Source organism: Nomia melanderi, chromosome 8 (genome assembly GCF_051020985.1).
Source record: "Nomia melanderi isolate GNS246 chromosome 8, iyNomMela1, whole genome shotgun sequence".
NCBI classification, from domain to species: Eukaryota; Metazoa; Arthropoda; class Insecta; order Hymenoptera; family Halictidae; genus Nomia; species Nomia melanderi.
In genome coordinates, this window is record NC_135006.1 from 14,935,314 (window position 1) to 14,959,771 (window position 24,458).

A 24,458-nucleotide genomic window follows, 5' to 3' on the forward strand; every position below is an offset into this window, starting at 1 on the left:
TTTTTTCTTTTTTTTTCTTCTTTTTTCATTTTGTTTGGTTTCTGTCTGTTCTTAATTCGGGTTGCGACGACGACGAGACGACGACAACAACAACAACAACAACAACAACAACAACAATAATAACGACGACGATTCGTTTTAGCGAAGCGTGCAGAGGGAGGATGCGGCGGGGGAGACATTTTTTTTTCCTTTTTGTTTCGTCTCGGTTTTAATGAGACGCGTGCGCGCGCGTAGGAGAAAAGCGGGCAGGCTTTAAAGTAAAAAGAAAAAAAGAAAAAAGGGGAAAAAAAAGAAAAAAGAAATGCTGGTGCTGTGCTGTGATTTTTATAAAAAAGAAAAACAACAAGAAAACGAGACACGAATCGGAGAGAAGAGAGAGAGAGCGAGAGAGAGAGAGAGAGAGAGATACGGACGACCGTGATTCTTCTTCTTTTTTGTCTTTTGTGAAAATATTGCAGATAGCCTAAGTACCTGGACACCTGCCCTGCGCTCTCCGAGCACATGTGACACTCCTGTAGAAAGAATGAACGGAGAGAGAAAATTCGATGAAAAACGGGTGGAAAAAAGAAGGGGAACGATAAACGAAGCTGTACGGATTGTGTATAGGCTGTAAAGTGTATTTGCTTTTAAACAAAATTTAATATAGATCGTTAATCGCTGATCCACGCGAGAACACACGGAGCTGTCTCCAATCGTCGAAACACTCTATTAGAATGTTCCGTATATTCTTTCGTTTCCCCGACTACCCACGACGAACCGACGGAACCAACCCCCTCTCTAACACGCTCGCGTATTTCGCAAAAAGAAAAAAAAACGAAAAAAGTGATTCGGAATTCTTGTTTGGAATTCGCGTAACTCTTTTTCATTTGCCTCGCGATATTTTCGTTTCTCCTCGATACCGCACGCGTACGAATAACCTTTCACCCGTCTCTCGTTATTCCAATTTTCGTTCCCTTGAAAATTCGGCCCCGCAAAAATCTTTGTCGATCAACGGATGTAATTAGCAATTGGAGACAACTTCCAACTAAGGATATACTTTAGCGAGTATTGCGTATTTGCCACGATGTTGCATAATCCATTGCGAAAATCCTCGAATGAAAAGAAAAAAAAAAGAAAGAAAGAAAGAAAGCAAGCAAGCGACAAACGTAAAATGGACTGAAATGTAACGTAACGTAACGTAACGTAACGTAACGTAACGTAACACGACGTAATAAACAAGAACCCTTATTCTCGTCTCCTTTTTTTTAGGATGATAAAAATAGCGAGTCGTTGCGCTTTATATATTATACACTTCGAATATATGAATATACGAGTAACATTACGTACAGAAAGCAAGTACAGAAATGCAGGCATCTTGTCGTTAAATTGTAAGATATTGTGTTCAAGCTCCAGAATGTATTCTGATCCCCATCCTCAGACTACTATATATTAAATATATTGTGCACTATGCTCCAACTTGTCCATACGAATAAATACATTGAAAAATCTCTCTATACGATATCTCCTCGATCGTAATTAGCGGCTTGTGGACGGTGCGTGTTCATCCGATGAATTGCGAGTAATCGAATTTCCCGCGTGTTTTTGCCATATTCAAAAATATCAACGTTCGATTCGAACCGATTCGAGAACCCGTAATGGCGGGAAAGAAAGTGTGCATCAGCTGTGCAAGCTCGTTGAATAGTTTTGAGTTTATTGCTTGCGTTAAATTCGTGATTGTCGCAAATGATTCTGTATGATTTTTATACGTTTGTACATATATCGAAGAGATATCTTCGGGTATGAATTGCAATTGTAGGTTAAGTATTATAACCTAAATGTTTGTTTACGATTGAACCAGCATTGAAATTTCTGTATGTAAATACGTGACGAGGTATGAATTTGTTTCTTGCATGTATTTCATGTAAGAAAGATCGTAAAATTGTGTCGTGTAACGATTTATTTTATACAAGGATATTTTTCATGTAAAATGGATGAAATCGAGTATAAGTTACAATCAACGAATCCTGTTTTGATATCGCACGTGAGTTATACGCGATTCTCGAAAATGTAATAATTCGTTTCATTTGAATCGTAATGTTTGTTGTACAGTGTTTCTTCTTACAGGCGATATCAAAACTTTTCGATGCCATCAAGAAAAAGAGACAGAATCAAGCAGACGATAAAATTACACAAGTAAATTTTCAATCTATCGAGTACCATCAACAGAAATTTGACGTTTTTCTAATATTTACGCTTATAACAGATATCTGAATTTAAATTACTGTCGACGAAACGAGATAGCGTAGACGTCGCGGTCAGCATACCTGCTTGTCAAGCTCTCGTCGCATTAGTCGAGGATGGGTTGTGGAACATCAATGAGGCATTGTCCACTTTCGTATCCAGCCTGTCTTCGATTAAGTAAATTAATTTAATTGACACGATTCGTTCGGTTTTCCTTAAAATTTACTTATAACGGATGCATTGCGTACTATAGAAATTACACAGCTGCTACTACGGCTATTGGTCATTTGTTGATCATGGATCTGAAGAATAAGAAGGAAAACAATGCTATATATCCGTTCACGCTTCATGCGCCACAACATCCTTTCATAATAATATTGAATCAAGATAAATATAGCTGGCAAACAGTGTTAAATCAAATATCGTACATTATGAGTCATCATGATTCACGGTACGTAAAAGAATGTATATTTTTATTGTATGCTCATGTACATACTAAGAATCCAAGTATTTCAGAGTCCGAAAAAACAGTGTAGAAATGTTACGTCCTGTGTTTTTGCATATTTTATGTAATCCTTTTTCAAATCCACTGGACTGCTGCGTACAACCATTTTGGCAATTGTTGATTAAATCAGATCACGGCATGTGTTTGCAAACCGAAGTATTACTTTGGTTGTACATTGCTGAAATTCATTCTTGTATAAATACAAATTATAGAATTTTAGAATTCGCTGAGAAAGTATCGCGAGAGAAAAATAAAGAATATTGTACAGCATTGGCCCCTGTGCTAGCATCTTTATCTCTGCAATTACTAAAACACGGATCAGATCCGAGACCGAATTTTATCATGTTATTTGTGATTATAGATCAGTGCGATACTTGCATAGGGAATCTCATGTTAATATTAATGTCAGAAATAATAACATTATGTCCAACTGTTTACTTATATAGTGTTTTGCAAATATGTAAGTACTTTCAACTTAAACATACTTCGATGTTCATGCTTGCTGCTTAAGTTTCATCATATTATGTTATAGGTACAACAATAACAAAGAAAATGTATTGCACGGATATATTTCTGAATACTTTGGTAGCGTCGATCTTAAAGTGGATGGCCTATCCGTCACTATTATGTTCCGATGCGTTAGATATGGCAACAGATTTATTGAAAGAAATATTTATCCAACGATCTCCGGCTCATAACGAGACGATGGTTATGAGTAAGATCTTTGAAGCGTTCACCCATTTCGAACCCTGTCTTCAGTTCCACGTGGAGATCGTTCGTTGTCTGAATACGTGGGAACCGAATGATATTGTGCTCTGGTTGAAACGTATGTCGCAAGTACCAATCGACTTAAAGAATAAATGTAAACTTTTATTGGCTGGTCTCCTCATACAAACGAACAGTTCAGAGATCGCTGAGCTGAGTTGTAACATACTCGTCGATGTTTGCAGAGAAGTGAAAAGTTTTCAATCGCATCTATTATCTCTGGTATTACATAAACTGACCAAGTCTAAAACCAGCACAGAATTAAAGTACCTGCTACTCGTCGTACCTGAGCTTGCAACCGTTAAAGAAAACATTCCAATCATCACTTATACGTTGGACACGCTGTTACTCGGTGACAGACAGTTAAAATGTTTCGCCATCGAATTGTATCTGAAGACACTGAAGGAACAGCCGGGTTGTTACAGATTTGTCTCAGCCGCGATAATTCGTCTAATGAAGAATGATACTTCCTGGCATTCGGCTGCGACTTGTGCAAGAGCTATGAAATTTATATGCGAGAACCATCCCGAGCACGGGGAAACGTTGGTACCGTTGCTGTCACAAATATTAAACCGTTCCACGGACACATACGGAGGAACCGCAAGCGCGCTTGCTCTGAAAAGTATTTCCGCGCTCTGTAAAGCTTCGGTGATTGACATTTCTTCAACGTGGCGGGTATTAGCTCCAAAAATGGAGAAAGAGAAACGTGCCATTGTATTGGAAAGCCTTTGTGAATTGTTCGGTGATGTCCCATCGTATCCGTCTTCTCTGCCCATTGAAGAGTACGACCAACTGATCTCTGACGTTGTATCGAATCTCTGGAAATACGCGACTTGCAACGATCCAAGAGTTATCGAATCCGCTTTAAAAGCTCTGGCTTCTTATCGATTAGAGCAAATCTCTCTGGAAACATTGCCGGCGAGCTTCCAGTCGCATCTTATTGTACAGGAGACACCCATGGATGCAACTGAGAAACCGAAATACGCGTTTCCGTATGTGCCTGGTACTTGTTGGATAGAAATGCTTAGGAATATTAACAAAGCAGCTTTATCGAGCGCTGGGAATCTCTTGATTGCCTTCGTGAACGAGGAAGTGAATTCTTTCCGATCTGGAATTTACGTTTGGCCCCATGGGGAACCACATAATTTCAAGTACCTACCAGAGAAGAGCGTGATAAGAGGGATCGGTGAATATTTGAGACGCTCCGACAAACTGGAATCCAGTAGTCGTTGTGTCATTACAGAATGCTTGAGAGTGTTCGCTCATAAGTATCCGAAACCGTTACCTAATGTAGATTGGAGTTTCCTAAAGAATACTATTGATCTGTCACCTGAAGCTAAGAAGTACACGCTTTCCATCGCATGTCATCACGCGAAGACATCGTTGTCTGCGAAATCTTTTGTGGAACAGTGTCTGTCAGCGTACACATCAATAACCGATATTGATTTGAATTTAAAAAGCGACGAGTACGCTGTATGGTATCAGAATCTCGATGATCTGTGTCAAGCCGTACAGCCGAGCACCATAAAACCGTTTTTAGAAACTACATTGGAATATGTTGTTGAGAAGATAACATTCGATAACGAGCATTTCATAAACTTGTTTATCAGTATTATGTCCTCGTATGCTAGAACTTTAAGAAACGAAGAAGTGTACGATGGGAATTCCACGCTGTTGTCCGGTTTGCTGGAGAAACTTTTCGACAAGATCGATTTGACGCGTCAACATTTACAGTCTTACGTTACAGCAGTTTTAGAATTGCCGACGAAGCATTTAGAAATAATAACGTCTCCTAGAACGTGGACCGAAATAACAACTCATAAATTGAAAAATGCTGTCGCGATCAGGGCCGAGTTGGTTATAAAGAAGTGTTCCGAGTTTTCGTTAATGTGGTTGAACGAGCACATCGAGGAAGCTGCATCCGTGCCTAGGTAAGTATTAAAACACGCTTACGCGATGTAAGTTAATGGTAGTCGGTGAAAGTGTACTTTATTATTTCTGTCGTAGCATACAGGCGTATTTTCTCGAAACTATTCAAAGAATGCACGCTGAAACGCGTTTTAAGAAATCAATTATAAATTGGGTATTGGATTTTATGATACAAATTCAGAGACTGTTGTTAGAATCGGTACAAGATCACAGTAGGAAAGTACAATTCTACTGCAGCGTTTTATTTGTTTCTGTTATCAGTTTGTCCGGCATAGATTGCATTTTAGTGAAACAAGATTTGTCGGTCTCGTCAGCGAATATCCGAATTGAATTATTTCCTCGAGCTCTCGCAATTCTGTCCGATAGACAAGAGTGGAAGTATGCGGTGCCACAGGTATTTATACATATACGTGACGTGCTACTATATAATGTATACAGTAAAATCCGGTCAATTTTGCCCTAAAAAAAGAAAAGAATATCTTACCGTTATTAAGAACTGAATATTTTATTATGCACTGCAATGTTTTAGATCATGGAATGGTTAAACTACATGAGAACAAGTACTGTCTCTGATGCATACAAACTCACCTTTCATCATTCATTAATTAGCTTGAGACATAATCCATATTATAAGGATGTATGGACCAAATATTTGTCAATTAAAACTGAGTTATAAATATAAATTGTATGCAATGGAAGTTCGTGGAATGTAATGGAAAAGAATACATGTAATCACACTTCATATATATGATGGTTTTGATAATATTAAACAGATGTTTCACTGTTATCCAATGCCATAACTGTCAATGTGTTGGGTCTTGATCCAGTTAATATATGATCTTCTGGCAGTTTCATCCTAGGTTCTAGTATGTTTCGTTTTGTTTCAACATTCTTTTTTATAGGTGTACGACTTGGACTAGATTTTCTACTACTTGGATAAGATTTTAATAAACGGGCTCTAAAATACAATTGTATTTAAACTAGTATGTAGTAACTTTTAATTGTTTTCCTCCCTTATTTTTCTAGTACTTACGCATCCATTAATTTGAGAAACAATCGAGTATACACTTGATACTCTTCATCTCCAAATTCTGTTGGATCATGTCTAGCATGCTCATACAAGTCACAAAACTGATGAATTAATCGTTGTCCACTTCCATTCAATGGAGTTGCTAATGTAGAGAGTAGGTAAGCTCTTAGATTTTCAGATGGATGTCTTTTGAGACAACTATCATACTTTGTAATCTCGGCTTCTACGAGAAAATTAGATAAAAATATTAAGTATCTACTTATTCTACAATTATCGATTTATCGTAATAAATGTTAAAATTACCTAAAACTCTGATATCATCTACTGCTTTCAGTCTATAATAATGTGGTGGAATTTGAGTGCGAGGAGTCACAATGAATCGTGGATCACTAATAAGCTGTGGTTCATATTGAATTCTTGGTATTACTTCTATCCGCCTTTCAATTTCCTTCTTTAGCGACTAAATAAATGAATGTTATAATTTTGACAACAACACAGTACACAACATAACCTCTTTCTTTATCCATACCTTTCTTGCATCATGCCCTATAGGAATATGAGGGCCACGACGTGATCGCAAAGCAAATCTCATAATTTGACGTTTCGCGAAAATAAATAATAATAACATCGTTAGTACACCAGCCGCTATAAATATTACTATTGCCACGCCAGAAAGTTCTTCCGTCATTTTTACATTATAGTGTTTTCACTTCTCCATTCGCGTTAAGAACTGTTTGCCATTCCCTTTCATTCAAGGGACAGGTTATATCATCTGATATTTGAGTTTTTCATTATCCCTACGAAATAATACGATTTAAACCACAACATTCCTTTGATAATAATTTAATTAATAGGTCATTTCATTTTAATTTACTAGTGATTTTTAAAATCAGTTCATTTTGAGGAAATGTTACATGATACTAAAAGCTAAGAATCATTTTCACTCGCATCTGTCAATTGAACAGTGTGCAATTACTTATGCATATTATAAATATTCATTTTTATTCATTTTCTTACGTAATAAATTTATTGATAAACTATGTACCTTTTAACATGTTTTGCATAGGTTTTTTGAAGAATGTTTGGTTTATATCACCAATTTCCCACAATAAAAGTTTTTGTTGCTCTGAAAAGTTTACATTAACTTTTATAAATGATAATACCAGTTTACCAAAATTTTTCTCCTTAGAAAATTCTAGTGCTTTCTTAGATAACAGATGTACAAATTTTTCTTTTGTATCAGGATCCATTTTAACAGATATTAGACTCTGTAGAATAGGAAGATGCCATAATTTAAGTTCTTTTGTATGTGACAAATATTCCCTGCACACATTATTAAAATTAGTCAAATATGTTGTTAAACATATTTGGATATATTTAAATAATTAGTTTCACAACATACTCAATCAAAACATGATTTCGCTCAGACTCAAAAGCATTTACTATAGCAGTGGTAATTGTTGCATCTTTTAAATTAGCATTTAACAAAGGAATGAAAATTGAGTTTTGTACATCATTAGGAAATTTTTTCACACTTTCCACAATAGCAGATATTAACATTCTTGAAGGTTCTTCCAAAGCAATTATCTATAACAGATCAAACATATCACAACATTAATTATAAATTCTTATGGTATGTAGAAGTGAACAAGCATTAAGATAAACATTAATTACCTTTGGTAATAATAAATAAGTATAAAAGATTGATACATATTTCATTCCTTCTTCTAAGCTCATATTATTCAAAGAGCAACAAAGATTATAGGTACCTGTTATGTTTAATTTTTTCTCTAAATCACAGACTAACTCCACAAGTTCTTCATCATTTATATTTTCTAACAAATTTATATCCAATTTTCCATTGGGACGTTCTAAACCTTCCAAAAGACATTCTACAATATCACATTTTTGTACAGATGTTTGTTTCATTTTGTCATCAATATTATTGTCGAATTGTGTAAAATAAAACTGGGTAGATGGAAATTGGTCACAACTGGACATTTTGGACAAACTGTGATCATTATTTACATCATTTTCATCTACACTTTCCTCTTCGCTTACACATGTATCACTTTCTTCCTAAATGATATACTTTTAAATAATTACTCTTATATTGTGCTTCTCATGCTGATACAAACCTTTCCTATCACAAAAGTCCATAAAGGATCAGCTTGATCTGTGCTTGTTTTTAATGCTTCTTTAATCAGTTTTAATTTATCCAAAGTATACTCTGATAATACATAATGTTTTAAATTATTCTTTTCATCCATAATCTTGAAAACAAATTAAAAATTATGAAGTCATTTGTTTCTCACTGAAAAATAATATTTTTAATAAAATATTAAATTAAAAATTTCGATCATTTCGAAAATAAAGAATTATTTTACATTGTATTTTATTCCACTGAAGAACAAATAAGCAAGTAATAATGAAATCTCAAACTTTAGGGATTCCCGCCAATATCACTGATCAACTATCGGCTTTTTTATGAACAAAATATTTTATAATAATCTAGCGGAGACTATCTGGTACTATTTGACTACAAGTTTGAGCATTCTCGCAATAGATAGCGCTACCAATCCGGGATAACATTTAGATCTATTGTATAAAGAAAACATTTAACTCTGTTCCAAATTCTAAAAAGGAAAAACAAAATACTGGAGTGAACATTTCTGTTGTTCCTGCTTCGTGTCCCTCGAGAAACCCCATGAACCCCCTTGAAAACCCCCTCGAAATATTCCCTCGTGCCCCCTCGTGGAATTCTGCGATATCCTTGTAGATTTTTTATTTATTTACTTATTTGTATTTATTTGCACTGTGTTGGTAAAGTTGTCAATGACACGGGCGTGTGATAAAAATTTACATTGTATGTTCAGTGTATCTTGTTTCACGTCGATGGTAATATGGAAATAACGACCCAGTTATCCATAGGTATGTATTTCCTAATCGCGGTAACAGTCAAAAACTTAATGTCAAAAAATGCAGAAATCGTATAGCTATATTTAAAGATATCATTACCGAAAAACGAACAAGTGAAAATATTTCCACGAATGAAGAGCAGGAAAAGAAAGTTTTGATTTAAAAAATTAAACATAAAAAAAATTGTGTCTAGGACATTTTTATTGTTAAATGATCTTGACGATTTTAAACTAAAAAATTTATACATTGAACCAGAGAATTTTTAAGTAACTGAATTTTGTGTTGTTGTTGTTTAAATATGAATTATTATTTAGCGAATCTTACAATATGCGTTCAAGGTTCTTAATCTTCTTGACATGAAGTGTGAGTCATGAAAACTGTTGCTGCTTTATTTACTGTGGGCTTGAAACGTAAGCTCTGAATGTGTCAATTGTTTATGATTATAGATGCTTACAAACAGTGAGATACGGAGCACAATCCAAAACCATTTTAAAATTCATAGTAATAAATATTTAACATTTAAATAGAACATAACAGGCAATACAAAATGCCAATTCTTTCCAACCTGTCTCGACGATTTCATATGTTAACAACAGATGCAATACCCGAACCACCACGAGTAGAAATTAAAGGGTATACCCATAATTTAAATCCTGATACAACAAATGAAAAATCGAATGTGAATCCTGCAATTGATAAATTATTGACTAATGGTTCTGTACCTACAAATACTAATCCTGATACACAAGAAGAAAAGGAAATTAAATTTCCCACTTGTGATTCAAAACCACGTAGCAAACCTGATGTTAAAACGAAAACAAAGCCAAAGCAATTCAAGCAATGTAAGTATTTTGCAGCTGCTGCAGGTTTGTTCTATAACATGCTGAATATTTAAATTTGAATTCTCCTTTTTAGCACAAGGAACACGGGTTGTAAATTACAATATAGTCAATTCTAATGGAGTAAAGATTGGCGCAAGAACCAGCTATATTTGCAATGTTAATCAATTTCCTTCTAAACATACTGGACCATCAGATGATTCCTGGTCGAAACCAAGTACACAACAGATGCCTATAAATGTAAAACATTTATGTACTTGTATAGATGAAATTACTTTGGAAGATATATTTATTATTAAGACTCATATTGGACATGGTTGGAAAGACGTTGCTAGAAGATTATCATATTCAGATGGCCAAATTGAACAATTTGAAGAAAATTACAGATATAAAGGAATAAGTGAAGTAAGCTAAATTGTTACAAAAAATGCACAATTACTTTTTCCTTTAAGTGTACTCATTCACAAATCGTGATTTTCAGGTCATTTATCAGATACTTTTAGATTGGAAACAGGCTAATACAAAGGATGCTAGTATTGGTAATTTGACAAATTTATTATGGGTCTGTCAAGAATATGATTGTGCAACACGATTAGCTTCTGTTCATGAGAATACAATCTGATTTTTTATCACGTTCACGCCGATATAATCTACTGGTAATTTGTAAGATGCACATTTATCTAGTGCACCAAACAGCTCTAATGTGAACTTGTTGAACTTTTACTTAGTATAGATTGTCATCTTGGTATGCTTTTTTTTAATTATTGTACTTTTTTATAAACCAGAAATTATTTCTCTGGTGAAATACAATAATGCATTTTATTTCTATTTTAACGTAAGACAATAATGCAATACATATCAAATATAAATTATACAATTAACTTTTTATTATTATAATTTGTAATACATGTTATGAATATTTCATATGAATATTATAGAATTAAACGATTCTAACAATACTTATCTTCTATAAATTCGTAGTTACTAAAAAATAAATTAAAATTCGATATTACTTAGCAATTAATGATATTTAGTATTATTTCACTTTTTGAGTATATGACAATATCAAATGTATGTATATGGATACGCAATACTTGCAAAATTTGTACACATTTATGAAATTTATATACAACTGAAACTTTTGGTAACTGACTTTGTTTAAAACTCCATTGGTTGTGTATATATAATTATCGATCAGAATTGTACAAAGAAGAATAAGATACATTCGTTTGTACAAGACATTCAATAAAAAAATAAATTAGGTAAATTTAAATACATAATGACTCTTGTCATTGTTATTTCCATTCATTGATTGGATATATTGAAGCTGGTTTACAAATTACATTTTTTGCAGCTGTTTTGTCTTCTATTCTTTTACCAAAAATGTGGTTTTTGCAATATTCAAACTCCATTACCATCTCTTCTAGAGTTTTGTTTCCATCTAATACTAAAACTGGTGCTGGTAAAGTAAATAATGTCTGATAATAAAGCCATTCATCATGAATATCATGAATTTGTTTTAAATATTCTAACGATACAGAATTTTCTTCCATTCTTCCTCTTTTTTTCATCCTTCCATGTACAATATTTGGGGATGTTCTTAAATATACTGTTTTAAATAAAAATAGTGGTTAGTACAAAAGATTAATATTTAGTTTTCTAATAATGAAAATTCAATTGTCTGCTAAATTTGTGCTGATACATTACCTATTAAATCTGTTTCTATATTAGTACTTTTTATGCACCAGTCATACCAATCTTCTAAAACATTAACTTCTACATCTCGTAACAAGTTTGTACGTTTCATATTTTCAATAAAACATCTTGCACTATATACAGATCTTTCCATAATTTTATATGGATGTGGAGTTTTATGTGTATGCAATTGAAGCATTGTTAATTGCACGTAGGATTGAAATAGAAAGCTATACCGAATAGGATCACTGTACATTAATTCCTGCACAATGTTATTTTATTTATGTATTTATTAATCTTATTTGCATTTAATATAGGGTTGCTATTAATATTTAAATGTATGAAAGCTTACTAGTAAGTTAGTCCCAGAAACATTACGCCAAAGTTCTACAGGTTCTTGTAAAACTGTTGTATTGTTGAATTTTTTAAAATGACTTAGAAATGTTGTTTTACCGCTTCCAATATTTCCCTCTATACATACGGTAAATGGACGTTTATATAATTTATAAGATACATCACTCATTTTTGTTAATACTGTGATCACAGTCCTTCCTTTAAAAATCCAAGAAATATTTATTAAAAATTATCACCATTATTATAAAAATATTTTTAATTGTTTTAATATTATGTATTGAACAGCTTACCGTGATAAATAAAATAAGAAAATCAGCTACTTTTTAAAATATAAAAACGAACTGCGAGGTGAAGTGAAGCTAAAATTTTAAGCGGGAAAGTAATCACTCACACTAGCAAACCATGTGATATCTCACAATCAAACATTAAGGTAGTATATAAAAGAAGAAAATATAATAATTTTATGTTTAGGAAAGGAAAGAAATTAACGGAGTATAAAACGATATAAAGTCACAGATTCATCACGGCACTTTATTTAAAAAAAAAAAAATCAAAATAAGAGTATACAAATTTTATTTTTGGGCGTATTGTAAATAGATTCGTTCTCATCCATAACAAAAATCCAACCAATGAGAGGTTTATTACCTTTCAGTTTTTTAATGACGCATATATATTATAAAATTATAATTATCCACATGCTATACCAGAAATACATAATTATAGCAAAACAGAGTTATTCTACTAGTATATCTAGATATGTTACCCATTGTTACAGAATATTTCCGATATCCAGGATATTATGTGCATTTTAATTATCTTCGATAGTAATGATTTGTTATTTAATAAATTACAACTTACCAATGGAAATCATGGCTGTTGAACTGTTATTGTCATGCAATTTACAAATTATGGAAAGTTAAATAAATTTAAACTTCTTTCTTCGCGTTTCTATTACTCTACACGAGGTAATAGTCATAGAGTATTCGGAACACAGATCTCTTTGTTTGTTGACAATCAGTAATAATGTATTGTTACCAACGCATGAACTATAACACCAATCTTTTTTAGTTATTTAATGTAATATCTAAATTTGAAATTGAAGTAAAGCTGAAAAATGCACTGCAATATGTACGAATCATAAGAACTACTAAAACTAACGAATGAAAAATCACATTTAATATTATATATATCTTTTATTTTTCTTATATTTGCAAATAATAGGGCAAAATTATTATTAAAATCATAAAAAAACTAATAAGTTTCATTTTGTACATTTTATAGATCAATTGAAAATCAAGGAAAAATATAAGCGAGCGTTGAAGGACAACAATCGATACTAAAGCTTCACATGTCGTCTTCATTAATATGTAGATATGGATTTGACGTTTGACAGTACAGGGACACAATTTCTTTTAAAAAATGATTTAACGAATCATTTTTGGATAGTTATAAATTATCAATCAGAACGTAGTACGTTGTAGTTTTCACTGATGATAGTTAATGAATTACATACTTTGTACAGAATAAATTTTTACCACCTTATAAAATTATGATTTAAAAATATTATGTATTATATGTATACACAATACGTAATGCAAAATTACTTTAAACTTATTGATAGAGAAATTTTACATTTTTACACTTGGGAGTGCAATCGGAAAACATTTAACGTGGACAAATTAAGGTTGTAAAACAATTTAATAACTTGGAATCATTCGTTTTATATTGTAAGTTACATTCTAATAAAAATGCGAAATTTTATGAGCGACCTCATAATTTGGTAAGTCATTAATAAAAGTACACATTTTTGTTTTCCTTCAAAAAGTATACCTACTCAAATATTATACTATATATGAATTAAGTTCCGATTACTTTGAAATGCATTAAGACAATTTTTTTGCAGCATATTGCTACTACTTTCAGTGAGCCTTGTATTTGGAGTTAGTGAACTAATTCAGTATCTGGTAAATACAGGAGAAAAATTCTTAGAATCTTCTTCTTACAATTGGATTGTACGCTTATGCTTAAATTTATTAAGTTATGCGACTGTACTGTTACCGGGTTGCCTCATTTATAAATACGTACGTCACACCAAATATATACAAAGAGGAGGTAAATAAAAAGGAACCACTATCAGTTTTCAATTAAATTTTTATATAAAATTGTGTTTATCTATGGAACAGGTAAAGGATGTATTCCAAGGTTGATACATTCATGTTTTATGGGTCACTGCGAAACAGGGCTCTTGGATTCTTCTTATACATCTACACCATCTAATATCACTCAACGTACTTTTATGCAAGAAGCCTTATTACTTCTATATTGTTTTGTTGGTTTACAAGTCAGTTATTTAACATGGGGTTATTTACAAGAGAAGATAATGACACAGGTATGGTTCAATGGATGCAAGTATATAATGTTAGACACATGTAAAATTATTAGATGTATCCTGAGTATCAACTTACAAAAACACAACATGTGCCCTAGAATGAAATGTCCTTGAAAAAAACTTTATTCTGCACATTTATAAGGCTGTCTCTAAAAAATCAAATGAATTTCATTCAATGATCGTTTTCCAAGTATATTTTGCTTCGGTTAAATATTTGTATACGAAGTCTCTCCATTAACTTAGATTTCAGAATCACAATGCGAATCATCTAGTTACTACTTCTAGGAGATCCAGGCTTTCTGTGAAACAAAGTTCTGAAGATGGTGTTTAGTACCCCTTCATTACATCAGCCACGGTATGGGTACTAATAATAATACCCACAATACTTCAAACAAATGTTGAAGTAATATTTTATTGAAATTAAGTTTGATACTGTTACATCGAAGCTTATTACAAAGCACAAGCTGCAGAATAAATTACATAATACAGTTACAACTGTTGACACATAATATGGTCCAATAATGGTTTTATAATTGGAAGGTTTTTATGATATAAAAACATTTGTTTCTCAGGAATATGAAGATGTTAGCGGGAATAAGGACTATTTTCAAGATTCTCAGTTTCTAGTATTTGTTAATCGGATTCTGGCATTTTTGATGTCAGGTTTATATTTACTAGTTCAAAGACAACCGCAACATAAAGCTCCACTTTATAAGTATGCATTCTGTTCCCTGTCAAATATCATGAGCAGTTGGTGTCAGTATGAAGCATTAAAATATGTTAGCTTTCCAACACAGGTACTTATTGTCTTCTTATCTACTTTTGAAACATTCATAATGATAAATTATATAAATACTTACATATTTCAGGTATTGGCAAAAGCTTCTAAAATCATACCAGTTATGATAATGGGGAAAATAATCTCGCATACCACATATGAGTATTACGAATATGTCACAGCAATACTTATTTCAATTGGAATGACATTCTTTATGTTAGATAGCTCTGATTATAAAAACAGTAATATGTCTGACATTAATAGATAATATATATTTTTTATGTTTTTAATCTTATCAGTACTATAATATTAACATTTTCAGATGGAGCTACCACTGTTTCTGGTGTTATTCTCTTAGGAGGCTACTTAATATTAGATAGCTTTACAAGTACCTGGCAAAATGCGTTATTTATGGAATATGGCGCAACAAGTGTACAAATGATGTGTGTAGTTAATATGTTTTCCTGTTTATTTACCGCAATGTCCTTATTTCAACAATCGAGTTTTCCTCTCGTATTTTCGTTCATGACAAAGGTAACAAATTAAATTTAATGGAATAAATCTTCTTGATAATTATAATATTATTATTTCTTTATAGTATCGTAGATTTATTATCGATTGTTTACTTATGTCGATCTGTTCTGCAACTGGTCAATTGTATATTTTTTATACAATTTCCAAATTTGGACCAGTGACATTTGTCATTATAATGACTATTCGACAGGTAATAATCTTTATTTAATTATGTTGTAATTATGCTTAGTATTTTAATGTTAGTAACGTGTACGAGATATAAATGAAATTTTAATTCTGTTTCAGGGTCTAGCTATATTATTATCCTGTTTAATGTATCACCATCGTGTAACAGTTATTGGAATAACTGGTATACTGTTAGTATTTGGTTCTGTATTTCTACGAACATATTGTAATAATAGACTACGAGCAATTAGACGACGCAGAGCGGCGAGCAATAATATAAAAGATTAATTTTAAAAACAAGTATAGGTATAATTTCTATCATTTCTGTATATTACTTTCCTTGAGTTTGTCCACTTAATGAGTATAACATATCGATCACGATAAGTTGAATTTTGAACGTTTATTATTTTATTATATACCCCTAAGTAAAAATTTAGAGCATACATTGAAACTTTTTATATAAGAGACACGAATCATTCATTAAGATTATATTTATTTTCATATAATTATTTCGTGTAACTATTCTATGTAATTGGATAATTTTTATAAAAAAAATGTTAATAAAAAGGAAATTTATTTTAAAAATAGATATTGCAAATGTCTATAAAAATCCGTGTGTGAGTGTATAAATGTGTGTGTGTGTGTGTGTATATATACGCATATGTATGTACTGTTACATAGTATCAAAGGTATAAAAATTGAATATAGATAGAGTTTCATTATTTTCATTTCTTTCCCTTTTGTATATTGTATACATTAAAATTTTGTAATATTTGAACTTTATGTTGCATTTATAAAGATGATAGAAGACAATCAAGGAGGTGCTTACTCTTCAGGAGATGGTGGCCGATAAATAGCTATAAGGCACAAGATCGAGATTATTAATTCAGACGCCAATAGGACTAATTGAATACTGCAAAGAATTACTTCTAGCCTGAGCACATAGTTCTGCCAGATCAAAAAGTACAATGTTGCTAAAGAGCTGGGTACAGTTAAAACAACTCCAATCAGAATTGGTAATCCATGCTCAGTTAAGTTTCCCTTCCTTCCAAGATAAATTCTAGCCCCTTCCGTGGCTATGAGGAAGAACAAAAGTGCAAACTCTGTCAATGTTGTGCTTATACCAGGTGAAGGTAAATTTGCAGCCTTGAAGAATCCCATGCCTAATTCGCAAACAGCAAACATACCAAAGTAAAAGGAATTTAGGTACATAAGAATTTCGTACGTTAAAGAAGAACTGGCTATTGTTGGCATTCTATTAAATTTTAATCAGCATACAAAAAAGTTGTATGCATCAGGCTTCGTGTACAGTCTGTTTACTTGAACTTGGTCTCTTTAACGAAAACGTTCTTTCTTCCGTTGTAAATATTCATTATCATTTAAAATCTCCTTTCCAATTATTCCGATCGAAATTAATGTTTTATCATAATTTTCCTGCTTTGTCGTTTATTAAATGATTTCTGTCTGTAAAGAGTTTAATCGAATCTCCTGTAATACGACAATATGATCATCATTTACCATGAAATACTGTTTAAACGTTTTAATACATACATGAGTGCATAGAGGATAAAGAATACAACGATAGAATTCAAATTATTGCAACGAACGGTCGTAAATCAAAATACAATTTGTTTCTTACTGAATATCGAAGGCTACGAGTAACGAACCACTTGGGTTAGAAAGATGTAAACATGAAGATATCGAATTGCTAGAATTTTCTTCGTTTTTTTGTTGTATCCGCTCTTTCGTTTTGTATTATCAATGCCCGTTGAACGCCACCCTCACCCATTTCAAAATCTTGTAGTTATTTACGTGTTTACGTGTACCAGGAAAACTAGAGGAATATTACATAAATTCCAATCAAATGCTCCGTTCGATCATGTCAAATCATTCGATGAATACTCTTGAACGGATATTACGTATCATCAGTTGTTTGGTCCGATGCTCTTAATTGATATTTCAATTTTTCCAGAAATAATGTAAATACGACCAGTGTTGGGAATCATAACGGAAGATGAACATCTTGTTGCACGTGATCACCAGTGCACCATACAAACTAGAAACTAGAACTGTATTCTAGATGGTCAACTTGTCAGTCTATAATTACACTTGATCCAATTATGCATGATGTCGCTGTACACAGCTCTAGGGGATGTTCCCATAATCAAGTGTAGCCAATCTGTCGGTAACGTATATTCTAGATACAGTCAATTTCTGTTTGTTATTAGAAATTGTTCAGCTATACATCTTAATTTTTTCTATCTGGAAAACCGGAGCTGCTGTCCCATGGGAATCTCGAGAATTATTTTTCATGAAATTTGTAATGACTGATCTGTAAAGTCGAGCTCGAAAAATTAGTGAATCATACACACCGGAATTATTGAAAAGACGATATTTCTCTGAAAAATGATTAAAGACATTGATTTAATACAAAAATTGAATTATAAATCTATTGAAGTCAATAGATGCGATCTTGGAGTTTCTATAAAGGAATTTCAAACAGTCAATTCAACTGATCGTTAGTCTTAGTGTTAAACAACTCTCCATCATACATAAAAAAAAAGGAAATATTGTCTAAATAATAATTAGCTACCGATGATTGCATATTTTATATTTAACCCTTTGCACTCTGGAGGTGACTCACTCACCACTTCATTTCATACAGTAAACCTATAAAATTGATGATTAATATGATATTTAATATTATAACTCGTATAATGTATCAATTTAAGAAATGCTAAAATATCTTTGTTTCTCAATGTACTTGTGATTTCCCCTCGAGTTAGTTTCAAAAAATATCATCTTCGCCTCATCAAATGTGAAATATTTCTAGTGAGAAACTTCCGAGTGCAAAGGGTTAAATTACAAGATTATCGCAGCCAATTAGCCTAACGTAATCCTTCGCAGAGAATATTCTACTCCGGATAACGTTAGTTGCCCAGGTCTCACCGCGTGGAGGTTGCTGCGAGGAGACCCTGGGAGCTGGGTGGAAACTCAATTCCACCGACCTCCCGTTCTACATCTAAGTCTTATCTTTAACGCACTTATTTTTAACGCACTTATTGTTAACGCACTTAATAATAATCCCACGACGGCTGTTTTCTTTCTTGAGTCTGAAAATTAGTATCCCACGGTGGACGATCGATGTCTTCTTTCGCAATCTTAACTCTAACTTAGTTTAACCTTAACGGATAACTTAAACTATACAATCATCGCAGTAAGGGTAGTGAATCAAGGAAGAAGTCCTTGATTCGAGCATCATACTAATCAGAGAAGAAGTCTCTGATTCAACAAGAGCAAGATCAGGGGTTACAATCTTAATTCTAAGTTTAGCTTAGCGAATAACTTAGATTATTACAATCATCGCAGTACAGGGAGTGAATCAAGGAAGAAGTCCTTGATTCGATCGTCATTCCAATCAGAGAAGAAGTCTCTGATTCAGCAAGAGCAAAGTCAGGGGTTACAATCTTAGTTCTACCTTAGATTAGCTTAGCGAATAACTTAGATTATTACATTCATCGCAATAGAGGGAGTGAATCAAGGAAGAAGTCCTTGATTCCGTCATTTCAATCAGAGAAGAAGTCTCTGATTCAGCAAGAGCAAAGTCAGGGGTTACAATCTTAGTTCTACCTTAGTTTAGACTTGGTATACATCGCATTGTACGCAGATATGTCGAGGAATTATCGGGCCAACAGGCAAAGGGAGTGAATCAAGGAAGAAGTCGTTGATTCGAGCATCAGACGAATCAGAGAAGAAGTCTCTGATTGAAAACAGGCAAAATGAGGGTGACGCGAAGCAAACCGCGATCAGACCAGCCAGCCCACCGTGCCGAGTTACGATGCTCCCTCCCCTACGGAACAGAGGATGATCTCCACCGGCGCCAGCGTTCCCCCATTAACTCCCCAACGCCCCGTCCTCAGAGAGGACTAGAGACGGATTACAAAGAAGTAGGATCTCCGTGACAATTATGGCTTCGATGGGCACAAGCGAACCGGTCGCCCTTCCCACAGAGTGCATATCGGCAACATGGTACCGATCCGGACTCCACCATCATGATCTAATGAGTCGGTCACACCGAGGTACGAGAACGGCGGAATGGCTGATGTGACACGCGGCCCGATCCACTTGCGTGCATGGCTAAGTGAACCGGAGTAAGGGAAACAAGCGGAATTTTACATTAAACTAAAGAATAACTGCTCGGCATATTTAGACAATTTCGCAGCCATTGGCCTAGCAGCATCCTCGATAGGAATTACTCTGTCGGCGATGCTGCTAGTTTCCAGGTCTACCACGTGGAGGTTGCTGCGAGGGACCCTGGGAGGTGGGTGGAAATTCAATTCCACCGACCTCCCGTTCTACATCTAAGTCTTATCTTTAACGCACTTATTGTTAACGCACTTATTGTTAACGCACTTAATAATAATCCCACGACGGCTGTTTTCTTTCTTGAGTCTGAAAATTAGTATCCCACGGTGGACGATCGATGTCTTCTTTCGCAATCTTAACTCTAACTTAGTTTAACCTTAACGGATAACTTAAACTATACAATCATCGCAGTAAGGGTAGTGAATCAAGGAAGAAGTCCTTGATTCGAGCATCATACTAATCAGAGAAGAAGTCTCTGATTCAACAAGAGCAAGATCAGGGGTTACAATCTTAATTCTAACTTAGATTAGCTTAGCGAATAACTTAGATTATTACATTCATCGCAATAGAGGGAGTGAATCAAGGAAGAAGTCCTTGATTCCGTCATTTCAATCAAAGAAGAAGTCTCTGATTCAGCAAGAGCAAGATCAGGGGTTACAATCTTAGTTCTAACTTAGATTAGCTTAGCGAATAACTTAGATTATTACATTCATCGCAATAGAGGGAGTGAATCAAGGAAGAAGTCCTTGATTCCGTCATTTCAATCAGAGAAGAAGTCTCTGATTCAGCAAGAGCAAAGTCAGGGGTTACAATCTTAGTTCTAACTTAGATTAGCTTAGCGAATAACTTAGATTATTACATTCATCGCAATAGAGGGAGTGAATCAAGGAAGAAGTCCTTGATTCCGTCATTTCAATCAGAGAAGAAGTCTCTGATTCAGCAAGAGCAAAGTCAGGGGTTACAATCTTAGTTCTACCTTAGTTTAGACTTGGTATACATCGCATTGTACGCAGATATGTCGAGGAATTATCGGGCCAACAAGCAAAGGGAGTGAATCAAGGAAGAAGTCGTTGATTCGAGCATCAGACGAATCAGAGAAGAAGTCTCTGATTGAAAACAGGCAAAATGAGGGTGACGCGAAGCAAACCGCGATCAGACCAGCCAGCCCACCGTGCCGAGTTACGATGCTCCCTCCCCTACGGAACAGAGGATGATCTCCACCGGCGCCAGCGTTCCCCCATTAACTCCCCAACGCCCCGTCCTCAGAGAGGACTAGAGACGGATTACAAAGAAGTAGGATCTCCGTGACAATTATGGCTTCGATGGGCACAAGCGAACCGGTCGCCCTTCCCACAGAGTGCATATCGGCAACATGGTACCGATCCGGACTCCACCATCATGATCTAATGAGTCGGTCACACCGAGGTACGAGAACGGCGGAATGGCTGATGTGACGCGCGGCCCGATCCACTTGCGTGCATGGCTAAGTGAACCGGAGTAAGGGAAACAAGCGGAATTTTACATTAAACTAAAGAATAACTGCTCGGCATATTTAGACAATTTCGCAGCCATTGGCCTAGCAGCATCCTCGATAGGAATTACTCTGTCGGCGATGCTGCTAGTTTCCAGGTCTACCACGTGGAGGTTGCTGCGAGGGACCCTGGGAGGTGGGTGGAAATTCAATTCCACCGACCTCCCGTTCTACATCTAAATCTTATCTTTAACGCACTTATTTTTAACGCACTTATTTTTTAACGCACTTATTTTTAACGCACTTAATAGTAATCCCACGACGGCTGTTTTCTTTTATGAGTCTGAAATGAAGTATCCCACGGCGGATGATCGACGTCTTCTTTCGCACGCTTATTTCTAACTTAGCTTAGCCTTAACGGATAACTTAAGCTATACAATCATCGCAGTGGTAAGTGTAGCGAATCAAGGAAGAAGTCCTTGATTCGAGTATCAGACGAATCAGAGAAGAAGTCTCTGATTCAACAAGAGCAAGATCAGGGGTTACAATCTTAATTCTAAGTTTAGCTTAGCGAATAACTTAGATTATTACAATCATCGCAGTATGGGGAGTGAATCAAGGAAGAAGTCCTTGATTCCGTCATTTCAATCAGAGAAGAAGTCTCTGATTCAGCAAGAGCAAAGTCACGGGTTACAATCTTAATTCTAACTTAGTTTACATTTGCAAAGCGGTACGTTTGACGCAGATATGTCGAGCAATTATGGGGACAAGAAGCGAAGGGAGTGAATCAAGGAAGAAGTCCTTGATTCGAGCATCAGACGAATCAGAGAAGAAGTCTCCGATTGAAAACAGGCAAAATGAGGGTGACGCGAGGCAAACCGCGATCAGACCAGTCAGCCCACCGTGCCGAGTTACGATGCTCCCTAGTCATCGGAACAGAAGATGATCTTCACCGGCGCCACCTTCCCCCATTAACTCCCCGACGCCTCGTCCTCAGAGAAGATTGGAGGCGAATTACAAGAAGTAGGTTCCCGTGACGATTTACGGTTCCAATGGGTCAGGCGAACCGGTCGCCCTACCCACGGAGTGCACACCGGCAACTGGGTACCGATTCCGGCTCCACCATCATGATCCGATGAGTCGGTCACACCGAGGTACGAGAACGGCGGAATGGCTGATGTGACGCGCGGCCCGATCGGACTTGCATCCATGGCTAAGTGAATCGGAATAGGAGAAACAAGCGGAATTATTAGATTAAGTAAATAATAATTAATTAACTGATTAGTTAATAATTAATTGAAGAATAACTGCTCGGCATATTTAGACAGTTTCGCAGCCATTGGCCTAGCAGTATCCTCGATAGGAACTACTCTGTCGGCGATGCTGCTAGTTTCCAGGTCTACCACGTGGAGGTTGCTGCGGGGGACCCTGGGAGGTGGGTGGAAATTCAATTCCACCGACCTCCCGTTCTACATCTAAGTCTTATGTATAACGCACTTATTTTTAACGCACTTATTTTTAACGCACTTAATAATAATCCCACGGCGGCTGTTTTCTTTCTTGAGTCTGAAATCGAAGAATCCCACGGCGGATGATCGACGTCTTCTTTCGCAAGCTTATTACTAACGCACTTACTACTAGCGCACTTATTAGTAACGCACTTAATAGTAATCCCACGACGGCTGTTTTCTTTCTTGAGTCTGAAATCGAAGAATCCCACGGCGGATGATCGACGTCTTCTTCCGCACGCTTATTTCTAACTTAACTTAGCCTTAACGCACTTATTACTAACGCACTTAATAGTAATCCCACGACGGCTGTTTTCTTTCTTGAGTCTGAAATCGAAGAATCCCACGGCGGATGATCGACGTCTTCTTTCGCACGCTTATTTCTAACTTAGCTTAGCCTTAACGGATAACTTAAACTATACAATCGTCGCAGTAAAGGGGATGAATCAAGGAAGAAGTCCTTGATTCGAGGATTCTCGTTGAATCAGAGAAGTCTCTGATTCAACAAGAGCAAGATCAGGGATTACAATCTTAGTTCTAACTTAGTAGCCTTAGAAAACTATACATGGGTCGCAGTTGCCGAACAATTATCGGGCCAAAAAGGACACAAATACGAAGCAAGAAGGAAGTCCTTGATTCGTTTTATACTAAAGAAATCAGAGAAGAAGTCTCTGATTAAAAAGCAGCAAAATGAGGGTGACGCGAGCAATCCGCTGTGAAACCGGTCAGTTCCACCGCGCTGAATCACGACGCCATCACCTACGGATCAGAGGATGGTCACGGGCCAGCACCGGATTCCCATTAACTTCAGAATTCAAGAGAATTCGAAGTAGGATTCCGACACTGACTGCCGCGATGGACGATGGCGCGAGCACCACCGCCCTACGGTGCGCACCACCGGTAACCTTTCAGCTCAGACACCGATCTCGAGCACGGCGTACCTGGCTGGTTTTACGAACGGCCGATCACTTGCGCAACATGGCAACGTGAATCGGAATAAAGGGAGACAAGCGAAACGACTCTAAAGGATAATTGGTCGGCACATTTTTACATCGATGGTACAATGCCGCAGCCGATCGGCCCAGCATTATCCTCGATAGGAATTACTCTACCGGCGATAACGCTGGTTTCCAGGCCCACCACGAGGAGGTTGCTGCGAGGGACCCATTTCCGTTCGCGAATTAACTTAACCCCTTGCTCTTTCGTTTCTT

The 24,458-nt window shown here is 35.3% G+C and overlaps 7 protein-coding genes across 15 annotated transcripts; 3 read left to right on the plus strand and 4 right to left on the minus strand.

Annotated features, from left to right (window-relative positions):
- The first annotated feature begins 1,652 nt into the window (after positions 1–1,652).
- On the plus strand, positions 1,653–6,095 carry LOC116423871 (focadhesin). 2 transcript variants are annotated; one of them, XM_031969563.2, is made up of 8 exons: positions 1,653–2,020; positions 2,089–2,172; positions 2,243–2,397; positions 2,474–2,671; positions 2,737–3,185; positions 3,258–5,421; positions 5,498–5,813; positions 5,949–6,095. In XM_031969563.2, exons 1-8 carry the CDS (start codon positions 1,967–1,969, stop codon positions 6,093–6,095), a joined length of 3,567 nt encoding a protein of 1,188 aa, XP_031825423.1. In that variant the 5' UTR covers positions 1,653–1,966. The 2 variants fall into 2 exon arrangements, with proteins under 2 accessions (XP_031825423.1, XP_031825424.1); XM_031969564.2 differs by having other exon boundaries at positions 2,104–2,172.
- On the minus strand, positions 5,464–7,137 carry LOC116423877 (protein C1orf43 homolog). Its single transcript, XM_076369979.1, has 5 exons — positions 6,979–7,137; positions 6,753–6,909; positions 6,453–6,672; positions 6,008–6,377; positions 5,464–5,878 (listed from the first exon to the last, which is right to left on the minus strand). Exons 1-4 carry the CDS (start codon positions 7,135–7,137, stop codon positions 6,185–6,187), a joined length of 729 nt encoding a protein of 242 aa, XP_076226094.1. The 3' UTR covers positions 5,464–5,878; positions 6,008–6,184.
- LOC116423873 (uncharacterized) lies at positions 6,979–8,979 on the minus strand. 2 transcript variants are annotated; one of them, XM_031969570.2, is made up of 6 exons: positions 8,837–8,979; positions 8,588–8,763; positions 8,124–8,528; positions 7,852–8,036; positions 7,495–7,772; positions 6,979–7,246 (listed from the first exon to the last, which is right to left on the minus strand). In XM_031969570.2, the coding sequence occupies exons 2-6, from the start codon at positions 8,717–8,719 to the stop codon at positions 7,218–7,220; spliced, it is 1,029 nt and encodes a 342-aa protein (XP_031825430.1). In that variant the 5' UTR covers positions 8,720–8,763; positions 8,837–8,979; the 3' UTR covers positions 6,979–7,217. The 2 variants fall into 2 exon arrangements, with proteins under 2 accessions (XP_031825430.1, XP_031825431.1); XM_031969571.2 differs by lacking the exon at positions 8,837–8,979 and having other exon boundaries at positions 8,124–8,524; positions 8,588–8,753.
- Positions 8,980–9,241: 262 nt separating this feature from the next.
- On the plus strand, positions 9,242–10,977 carry imd (death domain-containing immune deficiency protein). 2 transcript variants are annotated; one of them, XM_031969578.2, is made up of 4 exons: positions 9,242–9,380; positions 9,965–10,210; positions 10,284–10,612; positions 10,689–10,977. In XM_031969578.2, exons 1-4 carry the CDS (start codon positions 9,353–9,355, stop codon positions 10,827–10,829), a joined length of 744 nt encoding a protein of 247 aa, XP_031825438.1. In that variant the 5' UTR covers positions 9,242–9,352; the 3' UTR covers positions 10,830–10,977. The 2 variants fall into 2 exon arrangements, with proteins under 2 accessions (XP_031825438.1, XP_076226093.1); XM_076369978.1 differs by lacking the exon at positions 9,242–9,380 and having other exon boundaries at positions 9,916–10,210.
- A 133-nt stretch (positions 10,978–11,110) lies between these two features.
- dnk (deoxynucleoside kinase) lies at positions 11,111–13,282 on the minus strand. 2 transcript variants are annotated; one of them, XM_031969572.2, is made up of 4 exons: positions 13,115–13,282; positions 12,255–12,454; positions 11,915–12,164; positions 11,111–11,816 (listed from the first exon to the last, which is right to left on the minus strand). In XM_031969572.2, the coding sequence occupies exons 1-4, from the start codon at positions 13,125–13,127 to the stop codon at positions 11,503–11,505; spliced, it is 777 nt and encodes a 258-aa protein (XP_031825432.1). In that variant the 5' UTR covers positions 13,128–13,282; the 3' UTR covers positions 11,111–11,502. The 2 variants fall into 2 exon arrangements, with proteins under 2 accessions (XP_031825432.1, XP_031825433.1); XM_031969573.2 differs by lacking the exon at positions 13,115–13,282 and adding an exon at positions 12,547–12,791.
- Positions 13,276–16,697, plus strand: LOC116423872 (adenosine 3'-phospho 5'-phosphosulfate transporter 1). The gene is made up of 10 exons (XM_031969569.2): positions 13,276–13,384; positions 13,538–13,726; positions 13,878–14,036; positions 14,160–14,368; positions 14,440–14,645; positions 15,218–15,442; positions 15,515–15,665; positions 15,746–15,957; positions 16,022–16,147; positions 16,243–16,697. Exons 3-10 carry the CDS (start codon positions 14,005–14,007, stop codon positions 16,408–16,410), a joined length of 1,329 nt encoding a protein of 442 aa, XP_031825429.1. The 5' UTR covers positions 13,276–13,384; positions 13,538–13,726; positions 13,878–14,004; the 3' UTR covers positions 16,411–16,697.
- A 134-nt stretch (positions 16,698–16,831) lies between these two features.
- Positions 16,832–18,215, minus strand: LOC116423878 (transmembrane protein 216). Of its 5 annotated transcripts, none has more exons than XM_076369981.1 (3): positions 17,674–18,210; positions 17,050–17,610; positions 16,832–16,979 (listed from the first exon to the last, which is right to left on the minus strand). In XM_076369981.1, the coding sequence occupies exons 2-3, from the start codon at positions 17,374–17,376 to the stop codon at positions 16,914–16,916; spliced, it is 393 nt and encodes a 130-aa protein (XP_076226096.1). In that variant the 5' UTR covers positions 17,377–17,610; positions 17,674–18,210; the 3' UTR covers positions 16,832–16,913. The 5 variants fall into 5 exon arrangements, with proteins under 5 accessions (XP_076226096.1, XP_031825441.1, XP_076226095.1 ...); XM_031969581.2 differs by having other exon boundaries at positions 16,832–17,610; positions 17,674–17,956; positions 18,042–18,208; XM_076369980.1 differs by having other exon boundaries at positions 16,832–17,610; positions 17,790–18,215.
- Positions 18,216–24,458: the final 6,243 nt, after the last annotated feature.